The 21,153-nt window shown below is 39.9% G+C and overlaps 1 protein-coding gene across 8 annotated transcripts in view; it reads right to left on the reverse strand.

The window, feature by feature from the left end:
- Window positions 1-942: 942 nt before the first annotated feature.
- Window positions 943-21,153, reverse strand: part of ENOX1 (ecto-NOX disulfide-thiol exchanger 1) — a 365,499-nt gene continuing 345,288 nt past the window's right edge. For all 8 annotated transcript variants that reach the window (XM_017815136.1, XM_017815141.1, XM_017815140.1 and 5 more), the window contains 3 exons: window positions 7,993-8,095; window positions 4,973-5,058; window positions 943-1,899 (listed from right to left, as the gene is read on the reverse strand). In XM_017815136.1, coding sequence (XP_017670625.1) covers window positions 1,768-1,899; window positions 4,973-5,058; window positions 7,993-8,095 — 321 coding nt within the window. In that variant the 3' untranslated portion in view covers window positions 943-1,767. The remainder of the gene's footprint in view (window positions 1,900-4,972; window positions 5,059-7,992; window positions 8,096-21,153) is intronic.

Below are 21,153 nucleotides of genomic sequence, written 5' to 3' on the forward strand. Positions count from 1 at the left end.
AATTGATCTGCTAAGCCTCTTTCTTTTCCCCTTTTGTACACAATTAGCATTTCATTTAATATTTCTATATTCCAGGTAGATGCCATAAGAGAAATAGCCCCTAAAGTACTCATCACTAAGAGCCATGTAGGAGAGTTCCTTCATTACTAATTGCATTTGACACTAATTGCTGTTTGTTGAGGAACCTCAGTGAAACATCACTCTGACATGTATTGGGATACTCCCTGCATCTGTTTCAATTTGCCATATTTCCTGCTGTTGGTGCCCCACTTCTTCTAGGGCCAGCTCTCTTGTGACTGGCTCCTCTGCCTACACAGACGTGTGACTTGGAGGCGGCTGCTGTTTCTTATCCAGCACCATGCTAAATGTTGTACTGATGCATTTGTTTAAAGCAAGGCTCTGGGAGGAGAAATTCCTTCCTTGCTCTCCTGGCTTGGTTGGTTGGTACACACACTTTAGCTTTTGCTGGCTCTTACAGGAGTGCTGGAGTACTGTGTATTTGACAGCAAAACTTACATGATAATTTATATCAATGTTCCTACTTAAGGAACACCACTAAAAGTGCTTCGTTCCTTTCCCTGGCTGGCCAAAGGCCAGAAGCTTTAGCTAGATGTTAGAACAAGTAACTAATTGGATGCATTGCAAATACCCAACACAACATGGAAAATGAGATATTTGAAGATGTTCATTTTTTATCTGTCTGCTTGTTGAAAAAAAAACAAATGAAATCTGTTCAGCTAAACAAAGGTCCATGTTGGTACTTCCCCTACCAATATTTTGAATTATTTTAATGTTAGCTAATATTGCTTTTTTGATTCATAAGTAATTTAACCAAGTTATCTGCAATTAATAGTTCAGGTAGGAGAAAGATAAGTTCCAGGAGACTCTTGCTGGATTGACTACATTTCAAAAACATCAGAAGAAACACTTACACAAACAATATGGTAGAAGTAATATTTATTGATAAAAATTAATATATCTGCTATAAAATTTGTAACAGTAATGCAACTGAATATTCATTTTGATGCATAAACCTGAATGTTACATACCAAATACAATACAGTAACACTGGTTTCCTCCCTATTTACATGTTTATGAAAATTGGTATGCAATCCATGTTAAAAGAACTTGTAATGGAGAATAGTTACATTAGAAAAATAATATTCTTGATAAAGCATTCTTGAGGACTCCAATCACATTTTCAGGCCTCTTTCAATAAGGCAAAAATCCCTGGTACAGCATATAACTTAATTTACAAAATACAATAACTTCAGACACATCTTCAAGTTTTCTTTTGGTATGCTTTTCCTCACTGTAAAATTACTCAATTTTCTTACTAAACAGAAAGAATTTTCTATACCAAAACTTAATGAGTTCTACTACATATTACACATACATCGCTGTAGCTTAGTGACCATAACCGGGCAATCTTTCTCCTTAACTGTTTGCTCAATGAGCTTTTCTTAGATATAGGACATGTAGTATTTTGAAATCATTATGACTGTGGTATCTTCTCCAGTTTTCATAGGAAACAATCTGTCACATTTTGAAACTTTTTTTTAAATTTTGTTTTATTTTATTTTAGGAACTGGTGCACAACTACATTTCCACTCACAAGAGAACGTCACAAATGTAACTAAAATTAGGCTTGGATAACTTTGAAAACATACTACTATGTGCCCAAACCCAAATTTCTTACTTTAATACTTTATAACCCTGCCATGCTCTAGGAATTCTTCTTCTGCATAGCTTCATTACTAGTCACAGTCAGACAGTTTTAATTCCTTCAAAGGCACAAAACTTCCACCTCTTTTCCAGTGTTGCTCCTACACCAGTGAATTCTTGTTTAAACATGCGTGGCAGTCTCATCAAAAGCATTTCTATCTCATTTGCAGAGATCTGAGAAAGGAACAAAAGTAAAAGTAAAGTGAGAAAGCTGCTCTGTAGATTGGGAAGAGGAAACATTAAGAATGGAAATAAGGGGAGGGGGGTGGGGGAGCAGGGACGAATGCAGGCCAGATGAAAACAGTAAACCATTTTTTTTTTTTTTTAACCTTAGCCTGACGTGAATTTCCAGATTCCAAAGCAAGTGCAAATTCCTTGAAGGAATGATTCTGCTCTTGTAAGAGGCATCCCACTGTAAAACAATGACAACTGCCGTGTTGGGGCTTGGTCACACAGTGTTGTATGAAGTCCATCTAAGAACTACAGTCATGGGTATACTTGTGAGGAGGAGGAAGCAGATGGGACTTTATTCTTCCCTCTCAGCCTAGGACCTCTCGAATTCTTCTCCCAGCTCCATCAGTTTTTCTCTTTCAAAAAGACTTTAATCAGCTCCCTTTTGTTACTTAGGGCTGACTATCCGTGGAGCCATCTTCTTCCAGTCTTACTCAGTTCAGCAGCCCCAGATAACTAAGCAGTAAAGTTCCCAATTCTGCATTGTTCAGAATGTTTGTATCATTTTGGAACCCTAATGACTGGTCACCTTCCTAATGGGAAAGATGCTCTCATTACAGCAAACATTTTCAGAAAGGCAACCTTTCTGGCATAATCAGTAGGGAAGTCAAGAAAGGAACAGTCATAGAAAATGAACCATTTTATCCTACTACTACTGCTTCTAAAATGGTGGTCATGAAAAGAACAGCAAGCAAATGTATGGGTGTTGCCTGATATCCACAAGTATTTTAATGGTTTGATAGGTTTCTCTGGCAATAGGGATATTTCTGTTTATTCATATTAGTAGGAACTTTCCATGGTGAAAACTTTTCTTTTTAAAACAGTATGTGAACATAAAATATGCTGATTATACCTCAGTACACCCAAGGGAGGTGAGAAAATATCTACTGCCTCTTATTTTCCTCTAGAGGTTAGTGCAGCAGAAAGATTAAATGATTTATTAAAGGTGGCGCCAAAAATCAGTGTTGGAGGCAGTCTAAAGCCCCAGAATAATCAGATCTATCTTTTAGATACTTACATGGCAGTAATGGATATCTGGTTACTTTTGGGCATTATATATGAGCTTTATACTGAGCCCTCAGCTCGCATGGCTATGCTGACCTTATCATTCCTGTTCAGGTGAAGAATGACAGTCTAACCATGGAAAGTAAATGAAATTAATCTCTGAGATTGCATCTCTGTATTGTGCTATTAGAAAGTAATTTTTTTCTACAAGCAGTTACTTACAAAATAAACCAGTGAGGTCAAATTTTGCAGCTTGTGTTTATTATGCCGTAGTAGGCCCAGCGGTAGCTGCAGAGAGGGAGACAATGCTCCTTCCATGAAGGCTCTGTTTGCAAGTTAAAGGTTTGATCCTGGCAGCCTCACAGAAGCCAACATGTTACTAGCGTGAGTAGAAATTCAAGGACTGAGCCCACAGTCATTCACTAGAAGGGACTGCAGCCATGCAGGGGGAGAAAGTTGAAGAGCTCAGTGGGCAGAAGCAAAGAGCAGCAGGGCTGGAGCCTAAGGAGTCCATATTTTAGATGATTACTTTCATCACTCAACAGATACAGAGATGGAGGGGTCATCCAGGGGAAAAAGCAGTTGAAACTTAGCCAAACACTGTTTTAAGGACTTGAAAGATAACTGAGGAGATTGGGCAGACTGAGTGCTGCAGGAACTGGGGACAAGATGAAGGAAAATGTATACATGGCAGAGGCAGGGAGTAGAGAAGCAGAAGAGGAATGGCTGTAGGTGTGAAGCTCTGGGTGCATCAGGTCTCGATAAAACCAGACATTTAAAAAAGAATTGAAATTCACCAGTTTCTCACCTCTTTCTACCATCCTCATCCCCTACTCCCTGTTCATTGTGGGTGGCAGTGGACTGTAAAATACTAGCAAAACTGAGTTGCCAAGACCTGAAGACAGTGCCTAAAAACTTCATTATCCTTCCTCACTCATCACTGCAACCTGTCTTATTTCCAGTGGGCTTCTAGCTCTATTCTTTTTCATAGAAACAGAGGAAGGATCCAGGATCATCCAGAAGCATGAAGCAGGCTATGAAAGCAAACCATCAAAGCAGCTGGAAGGTGATCTTAGCTATGTGCTGGAGGGGCTGTTCAGGAACAAAATATTACCACGATCAAAGGAGTTGCGCTGGAAGAAGATCTTGGAAAGCACCATCATACAAGTACTGGGAGATATGGGTCAGACCTGTGGCTGACCACAGGGTGACCCCTGCATCTGCTAAGTGTCTCTTGAAGCCTAGCATCCTGCAGAGCCGCTGTTTAGCACTTAGAGCAGCATTCACCTGATCAAAAGTGGCTCTTTCACAGTTGACTTGCTTAATATTCAGGGCAGAGGAATAGGCCGTTTTGGGCCTTGATTTCATCTCATCCTACAGTAAATATTAAAAAGTAAGTCAAAGAATCTTATCCTACAGGTATGTATTGACTGTGGACTGTACAAACTGATGTATTAAACACTTCGCACACTGTTGTGTGTTGGCCTCACTTTTGTCTTGGCCACAGCCAAGACCCTGAATTTAGCAGTAAGATCATCCAATTCCTTTGTGAGGTCCTCTCTGCTTCCATGTGTGGACAAAGGACATGCTACATGGTCCACTCATATGTTCATAGAAGTTTCGGTTCAGTGTGACCCACGACTAACAACTTCACAAAGAATAAGGAGCCATCTCCAAAAACTCTGCACAGTTTGATGGCCCTGGCTACATGGACCTCTTGTTTTGCTTTCTTTCTCCTCAGCTATATTTCAGAATCATGTCATAAAATCATCTGCTAGTCTTTGCCATTTAAAGCTCTGCTCTTCTTTGCCATAAAAAATAGCTAAGCAGTGCAAGGCGAAGACCTCAACACAAGCACGTGCACTGTAATTTGCAAATGAATAAAGACTGCAAACCCCCAAGCCCCATATCCCATTATCTTTCTAATGGAAATGCATGAAGAGTTTAACCTGCAGTAAAGAATAATACAATATTTCTATAGACAAAACAGATTTTCATTAAATTTTTTTACCCTAGAGTCCAACTGCTGCATATAAGACCAAAGATATTCTATATTGGCTCCAAAAGGGTGGACGTGAAGAAATGTGGATATGATACCTGTATTAAAAACAAATGCACACAAAATATTAAAATTAGCTCAGACACCGTATCATTAAAATAGGCAAAATAATTCTGAATAGTCTGTTCTTGCAGGTTTTTCAGTATGAATTATGATTCTTATTTTTCTTTCACAACCCAATAAACATAACAAAATGGCACATTTTTAATACAGTCATAGTAACATGCTAAATACCATAGCTCATCTTCAGGAATGACAGTAGTTAGCAAGTAAGTGACCAGGATAATATACTGATGAATAAAGGAATTTCTAAACAAAGCCTTGCTGGAAGCATTTCAGCTACCAATTTTATGCTTGATTTACCAATATAAAATTGTGGATATTGGAATGGTAAAATTATTGCCTTTTTCTCCTTCACTGGTGCTCTGTTGTGAAAATGTTTCATATAATTGTGTCAGAAACCTCACTCCCTCAGATTTTTCTAGTAATTATGCTGATGCTGGTAATGAAAAGTGTTTAATCCGTATTACCCCTAACTGGTGCTGAAGAAAACACAAATCCTTTCTGACATATTTTACTTTCTCTTAAAAGAGAGCCTGTTCTGTCTATCTTCATTGTTATTTTCAGGATAATTATAAAAGGTATGAGAATAAAAGTGGCTTAGGAGGAGTCAAGATCTAAATCTAGAGATTTTTTCTGCAGTAAAAATCAAGTGACAGCATTAATAATGATGACCAGTGAAAACAAAATTTGGGGCATCAGTATTGCTGTTAAAGGCACTATTCAATTTCTCCTGTTCTAAACAAACAGTGAAAATAGAAAATGGCATGTGCATTACTCACTGTTTGGGGAGAGTTGAACTGTAAGAATCAGAACAAATATTTTCAACTCTCTTTGGATGGGTTTCTTAGCTGAACCACCCTAGGGGAAGTTTCGTATACTTAAATCATAAACATCAGGATTAAAAATGCTTACAAATGACAAAAGTGGGTCACTGTATCTTGTGTACTGCAGGCCATACTGCTTTCTTCATGCTGAATGAATTAGGATAATTTTGGATTTCATTTTTCCCCAAGTACTGGCCATGGTTGAAACTGATAAGCAATATTTAACTCATTTGAGAACTGGCTTTGCAAAGAACACCTTTTTACTTCCCTCATTTTTTGAATAGCATTTACAGACTTCTGGTCGTGCATAGGGAGTGGTGTATATTTAATTTTATATTATGGTGAGTCCTAGCAGCAGTTACCTTCTTTGTGCTGTGGATGACTATAAGCAACCACACAAGAGCTTTAGAAGCAAAAGCCAAGACCATCACACTTGGATAGGCTGAATGGAAATCCAATTTGTGCTCCCATCACATATTACCAGTGTCATTGCATTTGTTATGCAGTTCCCAAGACTTTTCAATTCAGAACGTTCAAAGATAGCTCTTTCATATATTGTAAATAATAAGTAATTTGTAAATATTTTGTAGTTATTGACTAAAGTTCCATGATAACTTTTTAGTAATTTTTATTTTTTTTATGCACTTTTCCTCTAAGACAATATTGTACTTTGTAAAATATAGACAAACTTAGTGAACGGATGGAGGCAAGGCCCATTTTTCCCTTACCACACCTGAACATGCCCCAGATGAGGAGATAACCTGAAATCCATCTTGAGGACCTTTGAACTGTAACAATGAACCAGTTGGTGGGGGTATTATGACCAGAACAGAGATTATTTTGTTTATCTGAGTGTGTTACTGAACAACTGGGACACTGCCACCACTTCTTTCAGTCAAATAATGAGTGACTCATAAAAAAAAGGTTGTTATTCTGTTCTTAAAATCCCATCCTTGCTGTCGTTCTCACAGAATAATCTTTGAACAGATCAAGTACTGTCTGCTGCAATTAAAAGTTCCAGATTTTATTATAACAAGCAGAATTCAAACAATTCATACATTTCTGTGCAACCCACTGTTCTGCATCTCACCAGTCACAGAGAGTTTGTGTACTAAACCCTTTAAACATTTAAATACATTCTTCACTTTCAAATGACCTTCTCGGTCTAAAGTGAATCTGTGCCTCAGCAATAAACCAGCAACTTTCCTGATGCTTAGGTTATGCAAATGAGCTGCATTTAAACAAATTAAGGTAGTTTTGGAACTATCACCTACCAGGATACTGCTGATTTTGTGAAAAGACCAAACCAAAGAAATTAAACCCGTTCTCTGAGGTCAACATTTCTGTTGCCATGCCACAGGGTACACTTTGAACAGTGAGCCTTCAGGCTCCACGAAAACCTGCCCCACTGAAAACAAATGCAGAATATGCATAGGTATAAATGGGGCATGTTCCCTCCAAGGGTAGCATGGGTACAGCCAGTTCTGTGTTGCTAAATGCCTGATATCAGTTAGCTGGCCCATTGCCTATAAGCTTTAGCTTTAGGCCCTCTTTAAGCGTTTATTTTAAAGATTTTATTCTAGGTAAAGGATATGACAATCCTTGTGGTATTCTTTATAAATATTCATATTGCTAATTGCCTCACCTAATGTCAAAAGCATAAATCTGGCTTGCTTAATACATGCAGTATACATATTTTTGCTTGGTAGTTTGCTAATATTATTTCCATGCCCTTCTCCTTCACTACTTGGTCTAATAATCATATAAGAAGCTATATAATTCTAGGCTGCTAAATCTTGATGAAAATGCAGTCTTCACTGATTTATGCTGCAAGTCTAAATACAGACCCTGCAAGTTTCTTCATACCTGAAATCCTTTCGTTAAACTCTGCAGAATTGTTCAGAAAGGCAAAGTGCACTTGTATTTTAGGATTTCTCTTACTAAAAGCCATTTTGAATACAGATGAAAAAAAAATTATTTTTTTTTTTACTTTTTTTTAGCACAAAGTTGTGGCTAAACACATGCAAAACAGGAATGTGTTAAAAGGCATTTTGTTCTCACAAATCTTCTTCGGGGTTATCTTACCTATTAATAGTGCCTCTTTCTCTGATTTTAGACCCGGGCTTCGTTTCTCTGAGTTTTTTTCTCTGTCTTGGTTGACCAATGCTACTGTCAATACATTGATTTCCTGTAAAGTTTAAAAAAACAAACAGGTGGTCATGTAGATTTCATTTACTTCAATTAAACGTGTATGCTTCCTTTCAACTCTATAAAAAAATCATTACTTTAATTCGCATCTAAAGATGAGACAATTATAAATAATCGATTTGTTTGCAGAATATTAAGACACATTTTGAGCTACCTTTATACAAAGAGCTGCCAAGAAGAGAAATTTTGCTTGTGGAGTAAGTAATAACTTCGTTGCTAGTGCTTCTTCATTATAACAGCTTGAGAAATTGTGCCATAAATTGTGGGGATGGTCAGAAAATTCACATTTTCCAACTATTAAAGCTGTAAACCAAGACTGCCTCTAGGGAACATGGATGGAAACATTCAGCTACAGCCATAAGAGTAAATCCAGCAGTCACTGGCAATGTTTCTAGACTACAACCTACTACAACAATGTCTAGTAGACTACAATCATCTAGCCTGTTACACTCTTTGACCTGTGCCTAGCATGTCATCAATGCCATCCCAGACAATTCTCAGGCACGTTTTGGGGGTCAGTACATTTCAAGAAGACCATTCCTAACAGGTGGTTTGCATAAAGCTACCTTGTTAAGAGCACCAACCTTAAGGGCAATCAAATCAAGGCTCCTGCTCTGAGCTCTTTTTCTGCAACCGGGTGGCCTGAACCATCCAAATCTCAGCCAAGTGATCACATGTCAGATGCTCCATCAGAAGTACCCAGGCAGTTGTGTGACACAGACTACTCTTATCCTGGTTATATGTGAAGTAAACAAATTATCTCCATTTCCAAGGTACATAAGTGAAGTGTATTGCACAATATGCAAGCACATACAGGGGCTGTTTCCGTGGAGCAACTGCTATGCAATAACTTGTTCCTCGGTGAGGCAATGACTCACACTGCTGCATCTGCTCTGTGAAATGCTCAGCAGTTCCATGAAAAACATCAGAGGCAGAGAATATGGGGTTGAGTGATGGTATGAGGTGAGACTGTGAAGGAATGGTGCTCTTGTTCTGTTTGAGGGAGTCAAGGTAAGGAGCTGGAGGTTGCACGGGAGTGGGCAGCCTTAAATGCAAGCAGATTTGTATTATTCTGTGTAATGATGTGGCCCATTTAGAACGTGCCCTCAGGGTGGTGTCTTGCTCCAAAATTCTTGGCAAGCATTTTTGGCAATAAAAGAGGGACACTGGGCTTGGGTTGCTCTAAGGCACTTCTGAAGGTGTGAATAATACATGCTAAAATAAGCAAAAAGTCCAAAATACGTCAAATATGCCTCTTTACAGATGACTAAAGGATTCACAATCTGTGAGACTGTTAAAAAGAATCAGGAACTTCCTCATTTTCAACTGAAAAAATGAAAAAAACCCCCAACCAACAAACAACACAACACATACAGAAAAAAACCCCAAAGTGATGTAGTCTGTAGTCTTTATAGGCTGGCTCCAAGGAGCAGCTGCCAGGATAGGCAGTGCCTGATGGCTCAGATGCATCATGGGTTCAAATGTTCCCTTGTGTTGTGAAGAGGAACAAATTTCCATGTGTCAGCTAAGAAACCTTATGTGCATATGAGTGACGTACATGCATATGTGTATCCTCAGCCCCCAGCAACAAGGGGCTCTGACAGACCTTAGCCCACATTGAAGGAAGAGTGAGATCCATTGAGTCGTCTGGGATTTATTGCATGTCTCCTGACCAGAGATCTATGCGGAGTTGTGTACCTGTAAGCTAGTCAGCCTCTTCAGTTAGTAGAAATGAAATAACTTTCTAGTTGTGTATTTTAGTTTAGGGAGTCTGCAGTTCAAGAGTTGGCAGTGATCCCCCCTTAAAATAATGGTGTTTCTCAGTACTCTGGCAGTTACATCACCTTGACATTAACACTCCAGCAGTAAGTCACGGGGCACATCATAGCAGCAGCAGTAGTAGTATGCCCTAAATTGTCCAGTACTGTTGATCCCCTCCTGAGAGAGCCAAAGGCTAATGCAAATACTGATCTACTGCTGGCCATGACATCAAAGAACAGTGAAAGAAAACCCAGACAGGGAACAGAAATAAGAGAAGTGTTTACATGAATTTCTCCAACAGGGCAGTAATGACAAGGGGGTTACAGATCAGAACAGAGCTGGATGACAGATTTCATGATGCTGCAGCAGAAGAGCAGAGCAGCATATGCCACCAGAGCTTGTATAGGTTAAGATGTAACTTTGACTCCATCAGAGATAGAAAAGCAGTCTAAAAATAACAATTCCTCAGAGGAGAAGGAGAGCAGAGATGTGCATTTGATATAAGAGGCCCCAAACCCAGCACACTAGTAGTTTCAGGTGGGATTCAAAGTTCTGTCAAGCAGTGATGCAGAGAAAGAAACTATAATCCCATTGGGAGCAACAAACAGATGGATTCTCATTTAATGCCTAGATTTGAGCCCATGCAGAACATTTTGCATGATTTATAGGACAGTGTAAATGGATGCTAAAGGAAGTCACATCAAGTCTTCCTTAGCTGTATGTTTGTATAGAGGATAAAAGAGTAAAAAATTGTTTATGGGGGAACCTGAGGAAACTAGTGGCAAAGATAGATACTCAGCAAACCACTGGCTTTAGAAGAAGGTTGTGGGCTCTTGGAGGTTTGAAAAGGAGACATTTCTGCCATCCAAAACTATCTGTCTCACAGAAGATGATAAATTAGACCACTCTGATGTATTCAGCTGCCAAAGGAAGTCTGCACTGGCCATGAGAAAATCCACAATGTGCATAGTCACATAAAGGATTCAGTAGCAACGCTGTTATGAATTAACAGTGATTTCAGAGAAATGGAATAGTTGTGTCTAAAAAATTAGTGTGAAATTCACCCAGAAACTAAGCTAATTATAGTGTAAGTGAAAACATTAGGAATCTGACTACACACTGCAGATACAAATCTGGTACCTATGAAGCCTCTACAGCAAATCTTCATGCAGTTTATTTGCACTTTTTTAGAGGCACTACTTACGTCAACCTAGAGAAACAAGAATTTTAAGAGTACAAAGGTGAATGAGGCTATATGTAATTGGAAAAAAAGTTAACTCACGTCTCTGACATGGGAAAAAGCAACTGATCATCAGATGCCTGAGAAAAATTACATTACAGTATTCCCTTTCTTTCCCGCAGACCATTCTTTATTTGGAAAATTATATTTTCTGAGGCCCTAAGCAGTCTTCTTCAGCAGGTTTCATTAAAAAGGAATATTTTGCTATCATCTGTCAGTTAATGCATTAAAGGACAAGAACATAGCTGAGTATGTGCAATCCAGTACTGATTAGAAATGAACTGACCTTGCAAGAAGTCAAAGCATTTATGTGGAAGGCTTAATTCACGTTAAATCACACCTGGAATCATTAGGAAACTGGCTCTATTTATTATTCACAAATTATGTCAAAATTTGATGATGACAGCTTGAGCTGCTCGGTGTGAATGAAACTATTTTGTGTGATGCTCTTACTCTGTCCAGCTTAGAGCTTTTTCTTGCAAATTACACTTTCATCTATCAGCAGATGATGAAATGACATGAATTTCACTCATAGGATTAACAAACTCTATGATTCTGCAAACATTCCTTGGGACCAACATTTTATTCAGGGGTCCCTGCTTTTGAACCAGGGAGGGAGAGACAGAGAGTCTTGCTGGAAAACTTTCAGGAGAACTTGCTGAATAAAACGGAGGACAGCACATAACAATTTTATCACATGGACTATTCATTTCCACAAGCAGATTTCTGACATCACCACTGATATGGAGCTGATAGCTGCGGAGAGTCATATGTGGCAGTTTCGCACATGGATATATAATGCCTGGTTGTGAGGTGGGAGAGAAGTTTGTTTTGCATCATTCACTCATGTATCCTGGCTTCTTTTAGAAGAAAATGCAGAGGCATGAGCAAGTGGATTGCTCCATAAGGTGCCTGGTCTCACTGCCCAACATGGCCCACCACAGAGCAGCTGGGTCCTGCACTGGAGACTCGGCAAATAAGAGAGTGACTCCTCAGAAAAACGCACTTTTTAGAGAGAGACACTGAAACCCTGAAGAGTAGAAGAGATGTGGTGACTTCTTACAGAAGATAGTCACAGATCCTGTAAGAACAAAAGGCTACCTCTGCATTCCAGGGCTCTAGCAGATCAGAAGGCCCCAGATATTTAGGCTGGATGACTTGGGTCTTTCACTACTTCATTAGTTTCTTTTTTCCCCTATGTGAAAGTAAGATATTAAATAAAGATCTCAATCTAGATGTCATTAATCCTCTTCAGGTCAGTCTTGCACCAGTGCAAAAAAGGCAGACAGAATACAAAATATTTACTCTGACCTGGAGTTTTTCTCTTTAGCAGAAAAGTTTCTCTTTACCCTAAAATGTTCTGTGATCCTGAAAACATATGCTATCCAGCATCCTTAAAAATGCAGGGAGTGAGGACTTGCTGTTGCCCATAAACACTGAGTAAGAGCCAAACAGGGCTTGCACAATAGCTGCCCTACCTGGAAACTCTTCCTTCCAGAGTACAGTTCCACATCACCTGTTGTTCAGGACTCTGCTTGAAAGGCAGAATATGGGATTTAATGAATGTGACATTGAAGACCAGGATGCAATGGCAAATAGCCAAAGAGATGAAATATTCACTCTCTGGGTAATCCAAATATTTGATAATTACCTTTAAATCTAGAGGGAATGGTGACTGCTTGCATACTGTCTTTGAAGACCTCATTCTCTTTGTTGTAGTATATGGGATTCTGCAGAGGGTGAGGGAGTAAAAATAATATTTTGTCTTCTGAAAGACCATAAGCCTCTGGAAGAGTTTGCAGGATATGCTGGCATTTTTACTATATGTACAAAGCCAATTGTCTGAGCCATTAAAACAGTAGCAGAATAAGATGTTTGTCACAGCAGGCATATGACAGAGCCACTATAGAATGTTGTTAGATGTAAGGGATATACCACGCTTTCTCATCAGTCAGGGGATTTATGAGAGAAAACGAGTAGGAGGAGAAAAAAGCTATCTATCTGAAACATAAGCAAAAAAGAGCAGGCCAGAGACATGCTGTAAGCTTGGAAATAAAAGGTAATTTAATGATTTTCATAGAAGAAAGAGCCATGCACATGTGACACCAAATCTGCAGTCCTTAAGGTCTTGAAAGGCATACTTCAGGTGTGTTTCCCCAAACTGCATATTGAGGACCAGACAGGTTTGACTGCAAGCTTGGGTAGAAACTGGGCTGTGACACGAAGACTGTATTTATTTAATTTATTTTCATTTATCTGTGGACCTCCTAAAATCTGGTATAGTTGGGTTTGCTTTCCTGGTCTTTCCAGATACGTACTGAAGACCCATATCTGAAAATTTAATCTTGCTGTTTTAATCTGAATGAAGCCTAATTCAATTTCCAATCAAGTGAATGGAAGTCTTGCAATAGTTTCAATGCACATCAAGTCAGGTATCTTAAATTTATGGGGACATACAAGTTTGAGATACAGGACAACTTCTGACAGCTTAACATGGTTGTCAGTTTAAAATGGGCTACTGTCCTTGTCTGTGTTCTTATCCACAGTGGATTCAAAATGATTCAGTCCAAGTTGAGCCAAACTACAGTGGAAGAGCTTATTTAAATTTAACTTAAATCAAATTGCTACAATTGCAATGTATGAGTACATTCACAGATAGTGATTGTGACTCAGATGATCACAGAATCACAAAATCATGCAGATTACCTTGGGAGCTCTCTAGTCCAACCTCCTGCTCAAAGCAGGATCAGTTGCAGTGTCAGAGCACATGGATGTGCAAAAAAACTGCCTCAGCAGTTTCTATGAAAAATGCCAGTCCTACACTGTTATCAACAGATGTGTGGCTCCATCCCCTGCAGAAAGGATTTTCCAACCACTTTCACTTCCTCCATCCTCATGATACTTGTGATTAACGTCGTACCTTCACAAGCACAAAGGCGGACAGAAGCACCATTACAGATGGGGAAAGTCTGATAACCTAATCAGAGAAAGCAGAATCTCCTTACCTAGGTCCTCCCAGGGCTGCCACAGGAAAGCATCAGCCCTGGGAATCGAACATGACACCTATCAACACCAGTCCACCTCTCTAAAACATTTTACAGTCTGACGGGAGCACTGCCAATAGGAATATGGGACTTTTTAGGGAATGTAGGAGATGAGCATTGTAGGATTGTACAAAATTCAGTTGAGTGCCCTTAGCAGGGAAAGAAAAGGCAGGAAAAGGGAAGGCAGGAAATGGTGGTTTGGGAGCGGATAAAAGGGACTGGTTGCGTGTAAACAGGTTGCTAGCCAGTTGGCTGGCCATTCTAGGCCCTGATCAGTGTATTACACTGATTAAATTCAGTTTCTCTTTTCCTGGGTAAGGGACTCTCTATTACGTGTGCATGGGCTCTGTGAGGGGGTCTGAGCACAGCAGCTGGAGTGGGATCAGTAATCAGAGAGCCATGTGTCTAGGACACTGCAGTTAGAGAGACCAGGGGGTCCAAGCCACCAACTAGGGACACCACAGGGTCTGGGGAATGACTAAATAACCAGCTTGTGTGTGTATGTGTGAGGCAGGAGCCATTTATGGGACAGCCTGAAGGTCAAAATCCAGTTTCTAGAGTGATTCACATTGTATATATGTGTAAGTCTGCACATGTATTTCCCGCTAATGGACCTTCATGCTTATCAGCCAGAAATGGGAGCAAAATTAGACTGTGTACTTCAGTACTGTTTATGTTTATGAATGCTGAGTTTGTGTTGCTCTGTGTGGCTATGTGTATGTGTATGCACGAGATCCATGTGTTGTATATGTGTGTTTGTGCACATGCCTGTGGGGAATGCATGCTCAGTGTAGTTGCAGATTGATCACATGGAGGTCTGACCACCTTGTCAGGCTGCAGGATTCAGCATCTGCCAAAAGCAGCAATACTTGATTTGGGTCAAATATCTCTAATTCTTTATTTAACGGAGCTTGTTCCCCTTCACAGACTACTTAGGGTACTGTGCTGTGCTGTGATGTGTGAAAACGTGGTTGAGTGTTTGAACTCTGAAAGTAATTTAAAATTCTCCATGAACATTGCATGTGTTACACAACTCTTCTTTCAGCATGTCCTGTCACAGTGACTGTTTCTGACTCCTTTAAAAATACTCTAATGACTACGAAATTGCTCATAATCTTTGATTAATATAATTCTTTTGTTACTGCAAATGAATTATCTTGTGCTAGTGAATTAACTACTTCCTAGAAAGATTATATTTTACTGGTCCTGACTCCCCATAGCCTAAAAACTGATTTTAGTAAAGTGCGTAGAATTAAGGTAGATGGCCTTGTGACACACTGTCTATATGCACAGAGGTTTCTTGGCCTTTTCTATGTGTACTGGGATAACTCAGTTTACAGTAACAAATTACAGTGTTGCATCACATAGGAAAAGAATAAGGCAAGGAATGAGCCATCCAACCATCAGCCCATAACCAAAGCTCTCATAAGCAATTAGCGCTACTGTTAGAGTTAGCACCAGGCCAACAGTTCAGGAAAAAAAACCCTTTTTTTTTTAAGACTTTTTTCCAGGGTCTCACAAGATCCTTCTCCTTCTACTATCTATCTAGTGATGCAGAAGGACATATTTGCCATATGCTGCACTGCTCCTTAATATAACTGGTCTATCATTAGAAATGATAGACACTAGGTGTTATCTTTTTGTTCAGATCAAGCCTAAGCTCGGTAACTTATTTTGTGCTATGCAAGAACCTAGTGCTGGTTTTGTCAGCAACAGCACATTGTAATTACTTTTAAAGTACACTGACATAGAAATTTACTTTTAAAATACAGTAATCTAAAATTTACCATTATTGTCATTTTAAGAGTGCACTGCTATCAACAAATAAACAGTTGACAACTTGAAAAATTATCTGGCATTAAAATTATGGGATCAACAACACAGAAAAATTAGAACAGTGAATGTAAGACCTTGTGAATGAAAAACTTCAAATGGATGGATCTAAGACTTGTTTGTCTGATTTAGCCTACATAATAGAAGCATTTTTGGGACTGAAGATTAATTGTATTATGGTGCTCTTGACATCCTATTTTCCTGATCCATTTGCAGAGATGCTTTTAACTTTTTCATTACAAAGCTTTTACTATTATAACTTTCACCTGCTGAGTTTAGGCAACTAGCAATAATCTGAAAATGCTTTTCTCATTGAAAATATCTCTTTTTATGTTTCTCATTGTATATGAGTACATTTATTTTATGGGAATGTACATATGCAAAATACGGATGACTAATATGAAAGTTACTTCATGCTTATTTTCAAAAGTATGATCAGGCTGCTTTGTTTTCTAAAGCTGGATTTATATGTAGGTTCCTGATGACTTAACACAGATGTTTATGTGATGTGAAGCTGGTTGCTTTGCAAGGAAGGAGTTATTGTCATTTTGCACACTTTGTGTTAGGGAATTGCAGCAGACAAATGGCTGGCTGAATGAAAGCATTGCCTGCCCACCAGCTCTGCTGAAGTCATTGTAGGGGGGATATTTCATGTTTACTTGAGACAGAGAATTTGTGAAAACTCTTTCAAATGGCCTTTAGCACAAATATTGCTCCAGCAATCTCTAGACTGATGCACTTCTAAAAGAAAAGTTGAAGAGAGAAAAAAAAAAGATGGTTTGTTTCCCTTCTGGGACTTGTAGAAGTTTTGAAAATGTCTTTGTCGAAATAAAAAGAAGTAGCAGGCAGGGGAAACCAACCTTGACTGTTTTTATGAGAGTTAATGGTTTTCATCATGGATTTGTATTTGAAAGATATTAACTTCAGGTATCTGAAAACCCTGAGCAACCCTAATATTCACAGAAATCTCCACATCTGAACATGCAAAAATGACTTAAAACAAACACTTTGGAGTTCTCATTCCTTTGGAGTGGATCTTGATGATGAACTCTTTCTGAGGGCATGTTCCTGAGAGGGACTTGGGGATGTTGTTTGACGAGAAGCTCGACAGGACCCAGCAGTGTGTGCTCCCAGGCCAGAAAGCCAAATGTATCCTGGGCTGCATCAAAAGCAGCATGGCCAACAGGTTGAGGGAGGGAGTGCTGTGCCCTGTTCTGGGGACCCAAACATAGGAAGGACATGGACCTGTTGGAGCAAGTCCAGAGGAGGGCTATGAAGATGATCAGAGGGCTGGAGCACCTCTCCTGTAAAGCCAGGCCGAGACAGTTGGGGTTGTTCAGCCTGATGAATAGAAAGCTCTCTGGGAAGACCTTAGAGCATCTTCTAGTACTACAGGGGCTACAAGAGAGCTAGAGAGAGACTTTTCACATGGGCATGTTGGAGTATGATGAGGGGAATGGCTTTAAACTGAAATAGGACAGGTTTAGATCAGATGCAAGGAAGAAATTCTTTACTGTGAGGGTGGTGAGACACTGGCACAGGCTGCCTAGAGAAACAGTATGCCTTATCCCTGGACGTATTCAAGGGCAGGCTGGATGAGGCTTTGAGCAACCTGGTCTAGTGAAAGGTGTCCCTTTCCACTGCAAATCATTCCATGATTTTATGATTCTATGAAGAGTGGCTCCTGGGGATACTGAAGTTCCCTTCTCACTTCTATCACTTTTTTCTGTGAAAGCAGGTTGGAAGGAATGTATATGTGGTGTACAACCCCCAGGACTGCAGCAGCAGGCTTGTGGCTGAATCAGAGGTGGCCCATCATCCTTCAGGTGGTTGCGGGGGAGCCTGAGTGCTCTGACAAGCCAATCTGCCTTGTACACTGTGTGGGTTAAGCACACAGCTGCATACGTATAAGGCTGAATGTTATTCCTCACCAGAAATGACAGGATGACTCCTGTAAACGTGTGCAGTATAAATACTTGGAGAAAATGCTTGGGGATGAAAGGCTGCACAAAATGATCAGATATTATTAAAATGTCAGGTAGCTCTGGGCATTGAAGAACGGTGTCCCTATGGAGCTCATATTAAATGTAAAGTCAAAAAACTTTTGTGATTTGCTGAGTGGGTGGCTGAATAGGTTTTATCATTGTATCTCAGAGTTCTCTTTCTCCTCCCTCAGATGATGGGAATTCACTGCAATCAAAAGCCAAGCTACTCTGACACTCTTAATTAGGGACAAGGGAAGTGGTACGATTTCTTGCTGCACATTAACAAAAGGGTTATTGCTGCTGCCTGGATCTGCTTCAGGTAGCACATTCTGTGTCAGAATGTACCTTGGTCTACTCCCTGTTTGCTCCCTTTAGGGTTCAGTAATGGCTGAAACCTCAGAGAGTGTGACTTAGCCAGCAGAGACATCTGCACCGTGCTAATGAAACTCTTTCTGTCTTCTAACCTGCTGGACCAGAGCTGGGGTGGCAAGGGCAGGAACTCAAGGAGACTTGATCTACCAGTGCATAAGAATTTCGGAAGGCTGAGCAGAGTCTTTGATAACATCCTAAACAGCCCGTTAAACTCCTGTTACTTTTCAGGCCTTGTGGTACTGAATTCAGGAGGTGGTCATTCCTCATGCCTGCTGCACTAAGTAGGAAAGCTGCTGATCTGTGAATGGTCACAGCTGCTTGAATCTATCATATTCCATGTGCCTTAATTGAAGGAAATGAGAAGAAATGAGCGATGGAAGGGCTACAAATAAATGCCTGGAATGCAAAAGGCAGGGAGTAGAAAGAGGTACAGCCACTCCTCACCCCCTGGTCCTGACTCCACCAGGACAGAGGAATCTGAATACAGACAGTAAATGGGTCTCTCTAATCCCTGAGGGCTTTATACTCCACTCCAGTCAGGGTACAGGGTCCTTGCACCTTCTTCTAATGACATAACACACCCATGATGTGGGGATAACACACCCCACATCTCTCTCTCAAGGAGCTATCCTCATCCCTGCACTGCACCATTATTCCGTCTTGTTCTCTTTAGACAATCCACTTGCAAAGGGGAGCAGTTACAAAAAAAACAGGCTAGAGGGTGCACATAAGACGATGCACCTCTCTAGAAATGCAGCTTTGAAGCTTCTCAGGGCAGAGAAACCAACCCCAACTTCTGGCAACTCCTGCAGAGATGTTATTGATTTCACATCTGGAGAAGAACCCATAGATTATTGTGTCTAAGCTGTGGAAAATGCTAACAGAACGCAGATAGACAAATGAGGTCAAAGTCAGAGCTTTGTTCAAACAGTGAAACTCAAACAGAACAAAAAGCTGGTAAAAAACTTGTGGAGAAATCAATTTCACCCTCTGAGATATATTCATTTTATTGTGTGTTGGTGATAATGAAGTAACCCTAAAAGTCTTCTGGCAAAATCCTGGCTTTTTAACCTGAGGGGAATTTGATTAGTGACTTACAACAGCATCAGGACTTTACCATGCAACTGCAATCTGGGCATTTAAAATGCTTCTGTGACCATGATCCATCTTGCTTTGGTCTGAACTTGGAGCACTTGATTACTCTTGATTACCATTTTACAGCACTTTTGCAAAAGGTAGGAGTTATTCACAGCAGCTATCTAAGGAAGGCAGATAGCTGTCAAGGAAGAGCAACAAACTCCTAGAAGATTACTGAGTACTTCTACAAGGAGACTTATATGAAAAAAAAATCTCCCTTTCTCCATTAGCAATAGAGCGATACTATGGCTGTTAACCCTCCCACCCAAAAAACAGGGATATATTCACTGAGGCTACATAACTGTATTTGCATGCAGTGCCCTATCTATACCGAACTCAGCAGTGAGCATAAGGAGAACTTTGATCAAAACACAGAAAGCCACTGAACTTGTAGAAATGGTGGAAGAATAAATTGTCTTTGTAGAGTAAGTCACAAAACACGGGATCAGCATTTTCAATTTGGAAAATGGTCTCTACTGGAGCACACCACCCAAGCAAGATTTTTTTTTTCATGTTGGGACTATTCAGGTGCCAACAGTCTGGGAACATCCTGGAAAAGGATTAAATCTGAAATTATGATTGTCCATCGGTCATTATTTTCTCTTCAGTTAAGACAGAGATGTGAATGAAATATCATTATATGCAGCAATGAAGAAGAAATTAAAAAGGTGGCAGATCAGAAGCAAGAAGCAATCTCTTTCTAAGCACAGAGCTGAAGGAAATAAGCACTCAGTGACAGCACCTCTGGCAGTCCTGGATGTTGAAGTCTCTGTTAACACCAGGCCAGTGTCTCGGGCTCTATGTACTGCTTAAGCCCAATATTTGGCCTTTCCTGACACAGAGTATAGCTGGGAAATGTCAACAGCCATAACAAATATTACTGCATGTACCTGGCAAGTCACTCATGAAACACCCTTATGACTCTGTACAGAGCCTTGTAAGATGGTTTTGCTTTCTGGAAATAACAGATGTACTGGCAACACACTGAAATTCTGATGCCCCCCACCCCTGCAGATTTGACTGTGAACAGCCATGCAGGGAATATGACATTGCAATTGCTCCAGCCTCTTAGTCAACCTAGTTAATTCTCCTGAAAAAAAAAAATGAGGAAAAAAATGAAGGTCAGTTTATAGGTTGGAACCTATAAATTCCTTCAGGAGGGATTTTTGCCTTTTTCCAAAGTTGTCTAGATCCTTGTTTCCCTTTCAGGATGGTTTCACACAATGGACGTGTAAAAGACACAACAGGATAGGTCTGAGTATAGATTTTCCGCTTTTTGCTAAGAAAAATATTTCCAGTAACAACATTTTCTAATGTAAAATATGATGCAGGCTAGTGCCATCAGGAGAAATCCTGAGGACTGCAGAAAGTAATCTTTTTAAGATTACAATATGGGCTTTCTTGATACTTATGCAGTGTGCCTGAAGTTTCTCTCCTCCTTTCTAGGAGTCTAATTTTCTTCAAAGTAATCTAAATATGCCATAGTGTGAAGATTAGATTGTGTGTTCAGTATACAGACATACATTACCATTTTTCCTTACCAACACCTCCCACTATTGCTCGGCCTGTAAAGGTATTTCATTTGCTGAATTCAACCCATCAACTGTAACTAATATGTCCTAATCCCATTATATGCATCACAGTTCACTAACAACCACGTAGGAGC

This window comes from Lepidothrix coronata, unplaced genomic scaffold (genome assembly GCF_001604755.1).
Source record: "Lepidothrix coronata isolate B3197 unplaced genomic scaffold, Lepidothrix_coronata-1.0 Scaffold48, whole genome shotgun sequence".
Lineage (NCBI taxonomy): Eukaryota > Metazoa > Chordata > Aves > Passeriformes > Pipridae > Lepidothrix > Lepidothrix coronata.